Here is a 16,188-nt window from a genome sequence, read left to right as displayed (position 1 = left end):
GGTTGAGGTCGGTCTGATAGCAGTAGACTTAATTTATACTCCCAAATGCCTCAGAAACCCAATTTTTAGTTTTTCTTTTTTTTTTTTTCTATTAAGAGAAATCAAATTAATGTAAAAATTGTTACGTAAAAAATATTATTACATATTATCTTGTATAATGCATTAGCCTATTATAAATATAACATAGGCTATTGTGTATAAATATACAAAAATTACAATTACAATATTTTTAGTTTATTCATAAAATGTAACCAAAATTAAAAACCAACCGAGTCTACAAAGATCATGCTATTACATTTAAAACAACACTCGTTTTAAAATAATTTAATAAATAAGATAAAATAACATATTTCCCACTTCCGCCCTTTTTTTTCTTATGTAAATTGATGTGGCATGTGACTCTGTCACGCGGTGGCAGTCACATGACTCTCTGGTTTTAGGATGTGAGTCGTGTGTTGTTGCCATGTAGGTACTTCAGGATTCACAAGTCTTATTAAAGGAAATAAATACCTTAATCAAGAAATTGTCGCTTCTTATTTGCGTATTGCAGTCATATCTGCGCTGTTGTCGCTGTCTTTTGTTATTCCAATGGATTTTATTCGACAGACTGGAGTTCTGCTTGTAATTGCGGTGCTCTCCGGCGCGCGTGCAGACGAGCCTCAGGTGAATACATGACTTCTGTCACATGATAATGTCCTGTTCTGTCCTCAAACTGCATTATTTTTTTTTTTGTTATTAGTGCTTTTAAATACATGCTGGTAATGTGTTTGACTATAATATGTATATGCAGAATTAAGTGTGTAATTGAACTAAAGTTTTATGATGCAAGTGATGTCTTCTAGTGTTTAGTGGTTTTTCACCAAAAGAATACAGTGTTCAGTTTTGCACCTGTTGTGCTATTTAACAGACCTCATTAAAAATAATTATATTTACATATTGTGTACATTCCATACAATCAGTCACATGCACATTAACCTGTACCAACTAAGATTATTTTCTTTCAGAGATACTGTTAAAGAACCAGTAAAGTGGTCTATTTTAGAGGGTTTATTTAATTCATTTATTCATGCTTATATATTATTTTTATTTGTTTATTCATATTGCTGTTAAATGCTTTTTTGTCCTAGAATAATTTGCACTGATTAAACGTGTTGACGCAGAGTTTTGTCATGTGACTGTCATATGGAGGAAATTTTAAATATCTCTCATAAGTCAGTTCTTTATTCCCTTGTTTTACTGTTGTAATTCCCCACAGATTGACCCGCTGATATACGAGGAGCAGTTGCTATGGGTCGGCGGTGGAGCGGGTCAGGTCAGCACTTACAGGATCCCTCTGCTAACCTTCACGACGCGTGGAAGTCTGCTGGCGTTCTCTGAGGCCAGGAAAATGTCTTCCGGTGACATCGGTGCAAAGTTCATCGCACTGAGACGCTCCACAGACAAAGGTGGGCCATCCACTTTCACTACAGTCATAAATGGCTATTTTAGATGAAACTGAATTGCAATCTCTTTCGTATATCTCTCAGGAGCCACCTGGTCTCCCACCTCATTCATAGTGGATGATGGTTCTCTAGTAGATGGGTTGAATCTAGGTTCGGTTGTTGTGGATGAAGAGACTGGTGCTGTGATACTCATCTACTCATTGTGTTTCCACCGTTACCACTGCGACCCCTCCAGCACAATGATGGTGCAGAGTCTGGATGAAGGGTTCACCTGGAGCACCCCACGAAACCTCTCCGTTGAGCTGGGGGTGAAGAGCTTTGCTCCAGGGCCTGGCTTTGGCATACAGGTGTGGTTAGCGCTGTCTCGTTTCTGTTCCTCCTTCAGGGGAAAACTCAAGCATGGTTTATGACTTCCTGTTTTTTATGTTTGCTGTTATGGCTTCTTGGGTTATAAAAAATGACATTTTATTGTCTATGTGGTTAAGTGTTGGTTTATAAAGCAGAATAAAAAATCTGACATGGTACTTTTCCAGCTATTTTAATTTGCTTTTAGTCCATCTTATGCCTGTGTTTACAGAAAAGGTATGCTCCCAATGTGGGCCGTCTGGTGGTGTGTGGCCATGGATCCATTGCTGGTGATGGGGTCTTCTGCATCCTGAGTGATGATCATGGTAAATCCTGGAGATATGGAGCTGCCCTGAAGAGCATCCCTTACAACCAGCCTAAACAAGACCTGGACTTCAACCCAGATGAGTGTCAGGTAATATTAAACAACTCCGCACACAGTGTGTATGTGTATCTATACTGAAGTGTTACTAAAACAAGAACACATTTTGGTTTTAGGGTTTATAGGACAACTTTGATGAAAGGTTTTGATCCACTTCAAATGTATTCAAGTCTATATAAAAATTAGTGGGTTTAATTGAATGTGGCCATTGCAATGCTTTGTTTCTTTGAGTTATTTCTTGCATGTTATGAACAGTATGTCAGACTTTCTGCTTCTGAGTGGCTCTTTTTGAGCCTTTGAAGCCCTATAAGTCAGTGGTTCTTAAGCTTTTTGACTCCAAGGCACTAGGGTTGTGACGGTGAGGAAATTTTCCCACCGGTTAATCGACGTGTGACAACACCGGTAATACTGGTATCACTGTGGTGGGGGGTCGTTTGAGTTTTCCCTCTTTCCCTCACTTTCCTCCGCTTTTAAATAGCTTGTAAAAGCACCGTGCGCATTTTACTTTCACTTGTAAATCAGCGGCAATTCGGCATCAATTGCTTGAATTCAATTCAAGCAACAAAAAAATACAACGTAGAACATAGCCTATAACTTTTATTAACAAAACGAATAAAAATACACCATGCTACATGTCTAATATAAAATAATAAATAACTTATAAATTTTAAATAGGTAGCCTATACAAAACTGAAAATCAGTAAAGACTGAGGGAACAAATAGCCTAATTATAAAACGTGGAATGTTTATTAGCAAAACGATTAAGAAAGTTTGGAGGCACGGACTGCATACACCTCGATGTAAAATAATGGGGAAAAATTACAGTTTAAATAAAATAAAAATCAGCAAATACCGTGGAACCAAATAAATGAGAAACGAATGTTAAAAAAAAACTTCCAATATCACCTTAGCAGGTCAACAGGCTTTTCAAAATCCAAAATATTTTTAAAACAGGTGCTTTTACATTCGTTTTGAAACTCTTCTGCCATCGTCTTGTCTGTCTCACCTCACTCTTCTTGTCAGTCAGCTCGACTCACTCTCCTCACGTGATAAATGAAATCTGATCTGTGATGCGCGACTGTCGTTCGTTCGGTGTGCTGCATTGGACCACAAAACCAGTCATAATGTTTCAATTTTTCAAAATTGAGATTTATACATAATCTGAAAGCTGAATAAATAAGCTTTCCATTGATGTATGGTTTGTTAGGATAGGACAATATTTGGCCCGAGATACAACTATTTGAAAATCTGGAATCTGAGGGTGCAAAAAAATCTAAATATTGAGAAAATCACCTTTAAAGCTGTCCAAATGAAGTTCTTAGCAATGCATATTACTAATCAAAAATGAAGTTTTTATATATTTACGGTAGGAAATTTACAAAATATCTTCATGGAAAATGATCTTTTCTTAATATCGTAATGTTTTTTGGCATAAAAGAAAAATCAATAATTTTGACCCATACAATGTATTTTTGGCTATTGCTACAAATATACCCCAGCGACTTAAGACTGCTTTTGTGGTCCAGGGTCACATATATGTATGTGTGTGTGTGTGTGTGTGTGTGTGTGTGTGTGTGTGTGTTAAAATTGTGAAAAAAATAAATAAATAAATTTAATTCACCGTAAAAAACTGTTGTGACAATTAATTTTTCTTGTATTATTGGATAGCATATTTTACAACTTATGGTGATATTATGTTATCTGAATTACCAAAATCTGCTTTATAATAAAGTGGTAAAATATAAATAAAAAAGCACATGATGCATAAGAGTTCATCATAATTATTTCGACCATAAACATTGCCAATACTCAAATGTAGATTGTGCACAGAGTCAAGACAAACGCCATCAGGGTAACACACATGACACTAAAATAATGCAATATACACTCAATAAATAACAAAAAATGTAACACAAAACTCCCTAATGTATAATAATGATAACAAAAATCAGAAGCAAAATATGTTATAATATATAAAATATCATGTGAAGTGTCACACAGGGACTTCTGGGTCATTTTACTGTCTTTCATTGTAAATTATATGGTAACTCATAGTTTAAGTCCAAACACCATAAAGTAAAAATTATTTTCACGGTAAAATTACGTGTAATGTGATGTTAAACCATCACTGTAAATGGTAAGGTATTTTGCAGTTAACCAATTTACAAGTTTTTGCTTTACTGTATTCTATTTTTTTTTTTTTCCTCTAATAAAATGTGCAAACATGTTTGCACCATAAAACTTGCACCAATTGACTTCCTCCTATTTGACTTGACATACTCTCTCACATCCTTAACAGCCAGTGGAACTAGAGGACGGAAGTATAGTCATCAATGTGCGCAACCAGAACAACTACCACTGCCGCTGTCGAATAATAGTGCGGAGTTTGGACGGAGGTGAGACTCTTCCTGTGGAGGAGCTGGTGTTTGACAAGACACTGATCGACCCCGCCGTCGCAGCCGGAGCACTACAGAAACAAGGAGTGATGTACTTCACCAACCCCTCCAGCACTCAGCACCGTGAGGAAGAGCAGCTCACAAAGTATTACTCAGAAATATCAACGTTAAAGCTTCGTGGAAGATTAATTGTTATTTTCTTGCACAGGGGTCAATCTAACTCTTCGCTGGTCCTTCACTGATGGGAAGTCATGGGAAAAGGAGGCAGTCCAGATCTGGGCGGGGCCAAGCGGTTATTCGTCTATGACATCACTCAAGGAAGATTCTCCTGAGGACAGCAAATACATCTTTGTCATTTACGAAAAGGGCCATAAAGATTACTATGAGACAGTCTCTTTTGTCAAAATCCATCTATACGGAGGGAAATAACATACAGGTGGAGGAGCCAAGAAAAAGGGATATTTAGGAATTTAAAAATTAATTTTTTTTTTTTGAGAAAGCCAAGGTATCATCCTGATGCAAAGTAATTTCTACGTTTCTTAAACGTTCATTAAATCTGGTCTATGCTATGAACTGTTTTATATGAATTTCACTCCAGAAAGAATCAAGACACCCTGCTTCAGTGTGAGATTGATCTGCAGTATACAGCAATATAATACAAAAACAACCATGATTGTACCCACTGGTTGTTTACCTGTCAGTGCACAAAACTTTCTGTAAGTCTTGAAGTTCTCATACTTTGTGCAGCTGGTGAGCTGCACATTGGTCGCACAAGTTTTTGGGACTATTTGATCGCTCAGGCGCTGTTTGTCTTGCTGATCCTTTTATTTTTGTGTTGTTTACAATAATGTAAATTAAGTGAATCTTCACGAAGCTACAACATTCTTAAAATGGTTGTTTCCTACTGTATAACAGTGATTGATTTGTAAGTCTTGAATTAATGTTTTGAATACAGAAATTGTATTGAATTATCAGGTGTTTTCCAATCCCTGATGTTGCTTAAATGAACAAAGGCCTCTAAAATGACTGACGTAAACGGGAAGACACAAGGGTTTGAGACACATAGACACTCTAAGCATTCAGTGTTTGTTCTCCAAATTATACAACTGTGAAGTCAGAAAACCTCATTGTATATTGAACTGTGTCATTCATGTGCTTCAGGTTATATGGTGTTATTTACCCAGTGTGGCCTTTTTGTGGCCATAGATGTTGTACATTTAGATGTCAGACAATTATTTTGGTAACATCTTACTGTAGGTGAATTTTAAATAGTACATGCAAGTTTATGTTAAAAGGCTTTCACTTAATTAAATTTCATAGTAACACATTTGACTTTTCACTTTATTTGCCGGATTACACAGGGACACATTTTATTGTTCAATAAATTTTTCTATTTTGATACAGCAACTCCTTGTTTCTTTTAGTTCCAACCATATCCAAGACAAATAAAAATACAGCTTTACCTGACGTTATATTTTAGTAGAGCAGCATTTCTACTAATTAATCAGAGATGACCACTAGAAGGTTCTGAACACAAATGAACCATATTTAATTGCATGGTACATCACTCCGTCCACCTGTCCTCACACAATAACTCATAGAGACTAAAACATATCACACTTAAGAAAAACAGAAAAATACACAAGCACAGTACTGTTCAAAAGTAATTTTTTTTGAAAAATGGCTCTTCTGCTCACCAAGGCTGCAGTTATTTCATTAAACATGTTGTGAATATTGTAAAATATTATTAAAATTTACGATAACTGTTTTCTTTCTGAATATGGTTTAAATTGTAATTTATTCCTCTCATGCAAAGCTGAATTACTGCAGTCTTCAGTGCCACATGATCCTCCAGAAATCATTCTAATATGTTGATTTGCAGCTCAAGAAACATTTATTATTATCAGTGTTGAAACCTGTTGGACTGCTTAAAATATTTGTGGAAATCAAAATACATTGTTCTTGCACGGGGTCCATCTGGTGCTTCGCTGATGGGAAGTTAGATAAGTTTAAAGAACAAATTTATATTTATGGTAAATAAATAAATAGTAGCCTGCTTAAGTATTCATTTCTTTAAAAAAAAAAAGGAAGAGGTTAAGAACGAACCTATTTTATAAGGTCCCTACTGTCAGCACTGTCATATTTATGAAAACATTTGTAAAATTATGTAACTCAGCCTTAATCTTGAAGGACAAGATTTGTTTGTTTTGTGATTGTCACATTTTCTATCACAGCCATCAACTGTCACACAAATATAAAGAAAGAAATTTTAGATAAATTTACTCATTTAAACAGGTCGTTTTAGTACCTAAAGATTTGTCGATATTTACCATCTTTGACTTAGTTTTATCTAATGGTGTCCAAGTAGGTTAGTCAAGTGAAGTCTAAAGGTGCAGCTGATTGATTTGCCGCTTAACTCATTACTGTAAACTAAACCGGTCTGTTAAACCAGTTCTCTCGTCTTTTGTCATTCGTCGGCTGACTCCGTTGAGCGCTTGTGTGGACTTTATAGCCTTCAGAAGAAGTCACAGTAGTTCGCACATGACTTGACAAAACTTTCCGTCATGAATCAGACTCTTCTGCGGATTTTGCTTCTTTCGGTGTTGTGTTCATTTGCGCAAAATGAAACGGTAGGCTAATACGATTTTGTTCTATCATATCTATGTCGATTAGAAAGATCAAATTACGAACAAATATTCCAAGAATGAATCCACAATACAACATTCATTTTGCAAGGTAGCTGTACTTTACTTGTTAAAGTGAGGTGGCAGGTTGTCACAAGACAAGAGGAAGTTTATGGGCTATATATCAGTAACTAGGCTATACATGTTTGTGTCAGAAGTCCACGGACAAATGTGTTTTCTCTAGCAGTTATTTTGTGTAGCTATTGTATTGTGTTTAACACTGCTCAAAACTGTCTTAAATGAGGATAATGTATGTGAATTCTGATGTTCATTGATCTGAATATTTTCCTGAGCAAAAACTGAGGAAATGTTCAATTTATCTAGTCAAGTCTCATTGGTATGTGCCTACACAGAACTTGTCTTTCAAGAGTAAACACAACTAGCCTCATCTCAGCTATTTATTTATTTAGCTATTCATTACATAGTTTTGACCTGTATCATTTTATTCCTTTACTTTTTTACATGCACAGATCAATCCAGCTATCATTGATGAGCAGCTGCTCTGGGTCGGTGGTGAAGCTGGAGAAGTTCACACCTACAGAATTCCCCTGCTCACCTTCACTACTCAGGGAAGTCTTCTGGCTTTTGCAGAGGCCCGGAAGCTGTCGTTCAAGGACATCGGAGCCAAGTTCATCGCTTTAAGACGCTCCACAGACAGAGGTGTGTCAGATTGAGTCGTCCTAGACAAGATTCTGTTTTCATTCCCATTTTCTTTTCCAACCATCTCTTTCTTCTGACACGCTCTCAGGAGCCACCTGGTCTCCCACTTCATTTATAGTGGATGATGGTTCTCTAGCAGATGGGTTGAATCTAGGTTCGGTTGTTGTGGATGAAGAGACTGGTGCTGTGATACTCATCTACTCATTGTGTTTCCACCGTTACCACTGCAAGCCCTCCGACACAATGATGGTGCAGAGTCTGGATGACGGGTTCACCTGGAGCGCCCCACGAAACCTTAACCCTCAACTGGGGCTCATGAGTTTTGTTCCTGGACCTGGCTTTGGTATACAGGTATTCCACTTAGATGCCTAATTTCATATCATTTACACCTCACTCACAACTCCCATAGACTCACATAGCCATGTAAGTGGCTACAATAAGTGGCCAATTGTCAGTCAGAATATGATTATGAAAATAATTAAATTTATTATTGTTCTGTGAAATTTCATGGAATTTCATAGGAATTTGCATGCTATGGAATTTAATGTAAATGCAAAAAAAAAATTATCTATGCAGATTTCGCATCAGGTTTAAGATGGTCATTGAAATTCACCACGATGGTCAACAGAAAGCTACTTCATTTGAAGTGTGAGCTGTGTTTTGTGCACCTCTACACTATTGATAATGGACATTGTAAAAAAATTTCCCTGCGATATTGCACCAAAACTTTGCTATGTGACTTTTGTGCCTTTAATGCACTCAAAAATGTATTCATATTTAAAAAAGTTTTTATTTAATTAAAAATTAAATGAATATTTAAATTGATCTAATATATAAACAAATTGTTTAAAATATATTTATTTAAATATTTGTGTTTTTTCTAAGTATAACATAAGTTCAGTTAATACCAGCAAATGTAGCTAGTAAGCTGTTTGGTTTAAAACTTATGAATTTTGTTTTATATGTATGATTTGAGAATTAAAATGTAATGCATTGATCACAGAATTCAATAATTGTGTCTCAGGTTGTTTGCAGGCAAGGTGAGGATCTGTTTGCACATAGGATCTGTATTTTTTTTAAATGAAACAAAGCACTTGTGAGCACAAGGGAACTGAGAATAGCAAACCAGCACTATATTTTGACAAGACGAACACTGAACTGAAACATGGGCTAAACATGCACAGGGTATAGAAGAACTAAACAAAATGAGAAACAATGGAAACAAATAAGCACATTCTTTGAAAACAAGGAAACAAAGCAAACAGGAAAAGAACACACATAGCGCAAAATAAAATGATCAAAATAGGAGTCCATGAACACAGAAACCTAAAGAAAACATAAGCTGATTATCATTAACCGAGGCTGTCTCAGATAACGTGAATTCTCCCAACAGATGCTCAGCTGAAATATGCAGTGTTGGGGGTAACGCATTACAAGTAACACGAGTTACGTAATCAGATTTCTTTTTTTCAAGTAACTAGTAAAGTAACGCATTACTTTTTAATTGACAAAAAAAAATTTTTTTACTTTCTCAAATAAGTAACGCCAGTTACTTTGTTTTTCCATGTTGATATTGATAGACAGCTCATGTCCCCATGTTGAGAGAAATCAGAAGTAAGTTCAGAGGCATTGTAACTGTGTTAACATGATGTTACTGTAGTTCTAGACTAAATGTGAACATGCATTTACTCACCTCACTTACACAAAAACAGATTGGGTATTCCTCAAAATGAATAAAACAGTGAAATGCAAACTCAGAATATGATGCAAACTTGCAATAATTAAATATGTTAATTAACATAAATATCCCATTTTATTAACCAATGTCTTTGCTGCTGAATTTCAATGATCAAATTCGATCATAGTAAGCAAAAATGACTTTAGATACTTTATTGCTGAAGAGTGTTGAACTTTCTTCTTCTGCATCCTCTACAGACGTAAATTTACATTTCCTTCAGCCTGAAGCTTATTAATTTCACTTTTGGTGTGAAAGGGCTTTTACATTTGCCAGAAATATAACTTTTTTATTATTAAGAACAAACAAGCAAGTCCAGCCCAGATGAGAAAAAGTAACGTAAATCTAACATAGCGCATTACTTTCCAAAAAAAAAAGTAACTAACACAATTAGTTACTTTTTCAGGGAGTAACACAATATTGTAATGCATTATTTCTAAAAGTAACTTTCTCCAACACTGGAAATATGTTTATGTTCTGGAATATTCATATGGAAACAGTTGGCTGAGACCCACACTTTTTGATGAACATTTGTTTATTAATACATGATTATTAGTTTTATATGCCGTTAATAAATTGTAGTGATTTCTGTTGTCTACGGTGTAAGTGTCATATTTTAGTGTCATTACTGAGTGACATAAAAGCATCATATTATATTTTTAGTTTTTCTTGACACTTAGCATTGGGTTTATCTGAAATAACTGATACCACAGACTGTGCAAAATACTCATTTCATTAAATGATTCTTCGTGATCTCAGACCATGTGTTCATCTAATGGTGCTTACAGAAACGCCATCCGCCTGCTGTTGGGCGTCTGGTGGTGTGTGGCCACGGCAGCATCGCTGGAGACGGAGTGTTTTGTATCCTGAGTGACGATCATGGAAACACATGGAGATATGGAGCTGAACTGAAGAGCATTCCCTACAACCAGCGCAAAAACAACCTTGACTTTGAACCAGATGAGTGTCAGGTATGAAGATGATAACTTTTCACTGTTCTGTTTTAGCAATATTGGTGGTTGTGTGACAGAAATATGGATCAGAAGAGTTTGTAAAATCTTCAAACTTCTGTCTTGTGTTTCGTCAAAGCCAGTGGAGCTGGATGACGGCAGCATCGTGATTAATGTGCGCAACAATAAAAACTACCACTGCCGCTGTCGTATGGTCGTACGCAGTCTGGATGGAGGAGAGTCTCTGCCGGTGGAGCAGCTGGTGTTTGATCACACACTGGAGGATCCTGCGGTCGCAGCTGGAGCTTTAGAGAAGGAAGGAGTGCTTTACTTCACCAACCCAGCCAACACTAACAGCAGTGAGCATGATGATATCAGTGTTTCTGAGTCCTGGTTGTGGAGTACCACAGGACTGCACCTTATGGAGCTTTCTCTTTTAACACACCTCATTAGAGAGACCTCCAAAATGTGCTGTGCTGTAGTATTGTGAGAAAAAGTTTTATTAACAAACAACTTTTAGAATAATTCAAATTCTTGTTAAGGTTTTCTGTGAACTCTGCAATGAAATTATTCTCTGACCACCATTTACACATACCTTGATTCCAAATCATTATTCTCTGTTGTTTTGATTCTGATGTCTGTGGTTTTGTGTGTGCATTGATAAAAGCAGCATGTGTGATAGTTCATTCATGCTTATACATATAGCTATAAGCTACTTTAAATGTGGTGTTGTTTTCCTCAGGAGTGAACCTCACCCTTCGCTGGTCTCTGAATCGCGGTAAATCATGGGTGAAAGATACTCTGAAGATCTGGGCTGGACCAAGTGGATACTCATGTATGACGTCACTTAAAGGCAATGAAACTGTGGATCATAAGTACATCTATGCCATCTATGAGAAAGGCCAAAAGGATTATTTTGAATCCATCTCCTTTGTGAAAATCGACCTGTACAGCAACCAATGAAACATATTTTCCAAGCCAACAATTTAACATGAAACCTATGAAAATGGTTTAAAAGAGGACAGGCATGATATGACGACTGCCCCCAGCGTTTGAGACCAGAGAATACTGCTTTTTTTTCTTCAAGATTTTTGTATCGTATTTTATTTACTTGGCGGTTTTTTCTTTTTTATTTGGCTGGTTGGTTAATAACACATTTTTATGTGGTGTGACAATCTCTGAATACATCTTTCATATTGCTTTACACAGACTTTTTTTTGTTTTTTTAATCATGTTTTAATTTGTTTTACCACACCTGTCTATTATTTCTCTGAGGATTAATACGGAAATATAGAAATACAATGGCATACAAGCTTGTCTGAGATCCTGATTTTTTATTATTATCCCTTTTATCTAGTTATATATTAAAAGAGCCTAATACAGAATTTTGTTGCAGTGAAAGACACCCTTTTTACACCCACAGGCCTTTTTCCCAAAAATGAAATATAAACAGACTAATATAAAATAACATAAAATAAAAAACAGGATATGTATACATTTATTTTAGGATTGTGGTGTTTTTATTTTAATTTATAACCTCAAAATGACTAATTTATTTTTTTATATAAAATTAGTGTTATTCTTTTTAATCTAAACTTTAAAAAAAAAAGAAAAACTTTCAGTCAGTGAAAAGATTTGTCCAAATTGTTTTAATGAATGAATTATTTAATGAATCTCTGGTGACCTCTGCTGGAGGGAAAAAGTACTTGAAAATTGCAAAAAGGTGAAATTGCATTTTCTGGCCAGTAGATGGTTGCAAGACTCCATGGATTGACAGATCTCCTATGTTAAAACAAATTCAAATTATTATAAATTGTACAGTCAAAATGTACATAGATATTTGAAAATAAAATATTAGTATTTTTTTATTTAGTATTTATGTTGAGTTAGAAATTGGTCCTGGTATTCCCTATGTTATGAGGACCAAATGACCCACAAGTATATTAATACCAGTCATTTCTGTCCCTGTGGGGACATATTTTGGACCCCACGAGGAAAACACCTTAAATCTTACAGAATGAAGTTATTTTATTTATATATTTTTGAATATCTAAAATAGCATGAAGTTTTTTGTGAGGGGTAAGTTTAGTTGTAGGGTTAGGGTAAGGTGATAGAAATTGGTGACAATGAAACCCAGCTCTGCATATAGAGAAAACAAGGCACTATTCCTTAAAGCTGCGTTGTTGATTTTATTAAATTCAGAAAACAGGACACAGCTAATCAAAACACATCAAGAAAAAACAAAAACAAATGAATAACCATTTATTTATTTTATTTATTTATTCATTGAGAATGTTCTTAGTTGTCAGTTTTCAACTGAGAACAAAATGTACAAATTACTACTACTACTAATATATGTGTAATACTAATACTATTATTACTGATACTGCTTGTAATAGCAAAAATGGCCCCAAAACATATTTGGACACTTAAGCCACAATTGAAAAAGTATAAATGTAAGCTTTGGATTATAAGCAAATAAAACAAGTGCCATTTAGTTGAAAGAAACAGAGCCCAAGCACACTTTTACAAAGACATTTCAGTTTTTTAAAGTTTTTTTCAAAGAGAGTATTTTTATGATGTTCTGAGTATCAGTCTTTTTCTTCAGGTTTCATGCTGAACAATTGCTTATTTGTTTCTATCACAATGGCTTGTTCATGTTCAAGCTTATGTGCAGTAGTTTAATCTTCAAAGACATCTGTAAAAAATACAATCTTGCTCTAAAATGTTAATTCCACTCACACCTAGATTTGTTTAGAATAACTGCATTACCCCAAAGGGCCTAATTATCATAGAGGTGATAATCACGACTGTGATTAACGCGATTACATTTTTTAATCGATTGACAGCACTAAATATATAAAATAACAGGGTGTTTCTAACCAATGTATTCAAATGGCCAGTGTAAATGTAGACTATAAATTGCCTCTTCTTTTGTGTGGAATTTCCTAATTATTGGGAACCAACCCTGCCCCTCACAGGATTTCTCATAGTACTCTTCCAGATCTTTTTGGAATCTGTGCACAAACCACCTCCAGTAAATCCAGATAGGAAAAGGTCCTGTGAATACTAAGCGCCAAAACCGGTCATCATGAACTTCTCTTGCTATTCTGTATTCTTTATATGGTATCCACTTACCTGATGATTTAAAACATTTATTACTTGCCACTGCAGCTGAGCAAAAATCTCTACACAGATTATCAGTTCCATCATAATAGTGCCCACTGATTCCAGTTATTCTGTGTGAAAGAACACAGTGATCTCCATCATGGTTTTCTGTTTGGGTGCAGGTGGCTTTACAGAAGGGACACTGAACCCAACAGCACTGACAGAACTGATCAATCAGAATCTCATCTGGCCTGTCCTTGAGGTCCAGTTTTTCATAAAATGTATCTGTGTTGAACTCTTTGCTCGTGTCAGGCATTATAGCAGGAAGCTTTGTTGTTATCACTTCTTTGAGGAGGTTGAAATCATCAACATCATCATGTTTGACTCCACTGAGGTCTTTTTCAGAGAATATCAGCACATCTGAAAGCTGCTGTGTGAAAGTCTTCAACCACAAATCAACATTTCCACTGTTTGTTTGAACTCGTTCAGTAGATTCATGAACAGCATCAGTGATCTTCTTCTGCAGGAGTTCAGTGTTCTTCTGCATCGTGGGCAAAACACTGAGACCGAACCTACGAGTCATATACTGACTGACTTCATCTCTGATCAAATTCTCAAAGTGCTCTCTGGGATGATTAATGGGTAACACTTTAGAATAATGGTCCGTTGTTAACAAGTAACTATGCAGGAAGTAATAGGTAGTACTACATTAACACTCAACTTAATACTGTTAACTAATAGAGAAGCAAGATTAACTAAGCAGTAAGTAATAGCAAATTTAGGAGAAAGGTAGTTCCTTATTAGATATGTGATAATTATTAAATAAAAATCTCCTCATTGAGAACTACTTGTGAACTATGACCAATTAATAAAGAATAACCAATTAATTACTAATCACAACAGTAACGTCTTAAAAGTGAACAATTGGATTCTTTGTGGAAATTAATTTATGAATATGATATCCCCCAAATAAGTCAGCTACAGTTTGAAATTGTGACTTCTACTCTTACCAAAGGATGGATGTTCTCTGTTTATTTCAATCAAAAACAGAGAATAATAATAAAAACGATAATTCCCAAAGCTCTTGAATGCGATCTTTTAAGTCTATCAGCTTCATTCTATCTGATTTAGACACATGAGACATAATAGTTTCCTTCAGTTCTTGTATATTCTCACAGTAGTTTGGGTTTGTTGGTGCCATGGGTGGGTTGCCCTCCCAGAGCTGAGCAAAGTACTTCACATCATTACTTATATCAAATTCAATTACATCACTGAAACATTCTGCATCGTAGACTTCATCTTTAGCAGCGAGTTTTGTCATCTTATCCAGAGTCTCCTGCAGTCGTCTCCTTACCTCCATGTCTTTCTCTCCAGCTGTGACGTCTGAAACGTTCTGATGCACAAACACACAGCTGGGATTCAGTCTGACCTTCTTCATCCTCAGGAAAGCCTGAACAACTATCTGAAGAATGTCCTGCATCTCAGATAGGTTTTCTCCAAAGATGTTGATCAATGTCACATTTGAGAGACCAACAACAAATGTGGCCATTTCATTGGCATGATGTCTTGTTGATCTTACAGCCATTTCAGAACTACGAAGACCTTCAGTATCTACAACCAGAATATAGTCAAAGTTCAGCTGTGCTTTCATCTCGTCTGACACTCTGACCAGCTGCATGAAAGCTCCTCTGGTGCACCTGCCAGCGCTGACGGCAAACTGCAGACCAAACATGGCGTTTAACATGGTGGATTTACCAGAGCTCTGAACCCCTAAAACTGATATCACAAACACTCTCATGTCTCCAAGTTTCTTGATAAGTTCATCTAGAACAGCAGTAATCCAGATCACAGGAACATGAGCAGCATCTCCATCCATCAGCTCCAGTGGAAATCCAGAGATCATCATCTCCGCTGCAAGACTTGGCAGAGAAGAGATCTCAGACTCCAGACCGACCTTGATCTTCTGCACAGATGAACATGACTCATAGATCTGACCGATCTCCCTCATGATGTGCTCCAAGCCAAAGGCTGCAGCTTGAAGTTCCTCAGATATTGCCTCAAGTTTTGTTTGTTCAGTCTTAAGCTGTTCAGATTTCTTGTTGCTCTCTTTCCGTTTTATGACTGTTGACCACTGTTCATCATACTTCTGATGAAGAGCAGAAAGGTCAGCTGAGATGTTTTCATCAAGGAGGATTCCAAGCCATTTTAGGAAAAACATCTTTTTTGCAGAACCTGAGTTCATTTCTTTAATGAAGAGCTTCATAAACTCACTGATGTCATGCTCATGCTGCTGTTCACAGATTTTCATCAAGTCTCTGCTTTTTTTACTCCTCGTGTCTAATTCATTAGCTTGAGGTCGATGTAGTTCTTTGTTCTTCTGACACCACTGATGCCACAGTTTCCCCTGATAGGGCAGAACTGATTCTTTGATTTCAGTCAGATTTTTATTCTTCAGCAAACTCATCATCTGCTGAGCTGCTTCTTTT

The 16,188-nt window shown here is 36.1% G+C and overlaps 2 protein-coding genes across 2 annotated transcripts; both read left to right on the top strand.

The window, feature by feature from the left end:
- The first annotated feature begins 397 nt into the window (after positions 1–397).
- On the top strand, positions 398–5,890 carry LOC131526200 (sialidase-1-like). The gene is made up of 6 exons (XM_058754361.1): positions 398–663; positions 1,256–1,445; positions 1,527–1,789; positions 2,020–2,202; positions 4,469–4,688; positions 4,774–5,890. The coding sequence occupies exons 1-6, from the start codon at positions 589–591 to the stop codon at positions 4,992–4,994; spliced, it is 1,152 nt and encodes a 383-aa protein (XP_058610344.1). The 5' UTR covers positions 398–588; the 3' UTR covers positions 4,995–5,890.
- An 885-nt stretch (positions 5,891–6,775) lies between these two features.
- On the top strand, positions 6,776–11,982 carry neu1 (neuraminidase 1). The gene is made up of 6 exons (XM_058753938.1): positions 6,776–7,195; positions 7,720–7,909; positions 7,998–8,260; positions 10,433–10,615; positions 10,734–10,953; positions 11,337–11,982. The coding sequence occupies exons 1-6, from the start codon at positions 7,130–7,132 to the stop codon at positions 11,555–11,557; spliced, it is 1,143 nt and encodes a 380-aa protein (XP_058609921.1). The 5' UTR covers positions 6,776–7,129; the 3' UTR covers positions 11,558–11,982.
- Positions 11,983–16,188: the final 4,206 nt, after the last annotated feature.

The sequence above is a fragment of the Onychostoma macrolepis genome, chromosome 19, assembly GCF_012432095.1.
Source record: "Onychostoma macrolepis isolate SWU-2019 chromosome 19, ASM1243209v1, whole genome shotgun sequence".
Taxonomy (NCBI): Eukaryota; Metazoa; Chordata; class Actinopteri; order Cypriniformes; family Cyprinidae; genus Onychostoma; species Onychostoma macrolepis.
The sequence above is the reverse complement of the archived record's forward strand: the minus strand, read 5'-3'. Positions and strand labels throughout refer to the sequence as shown.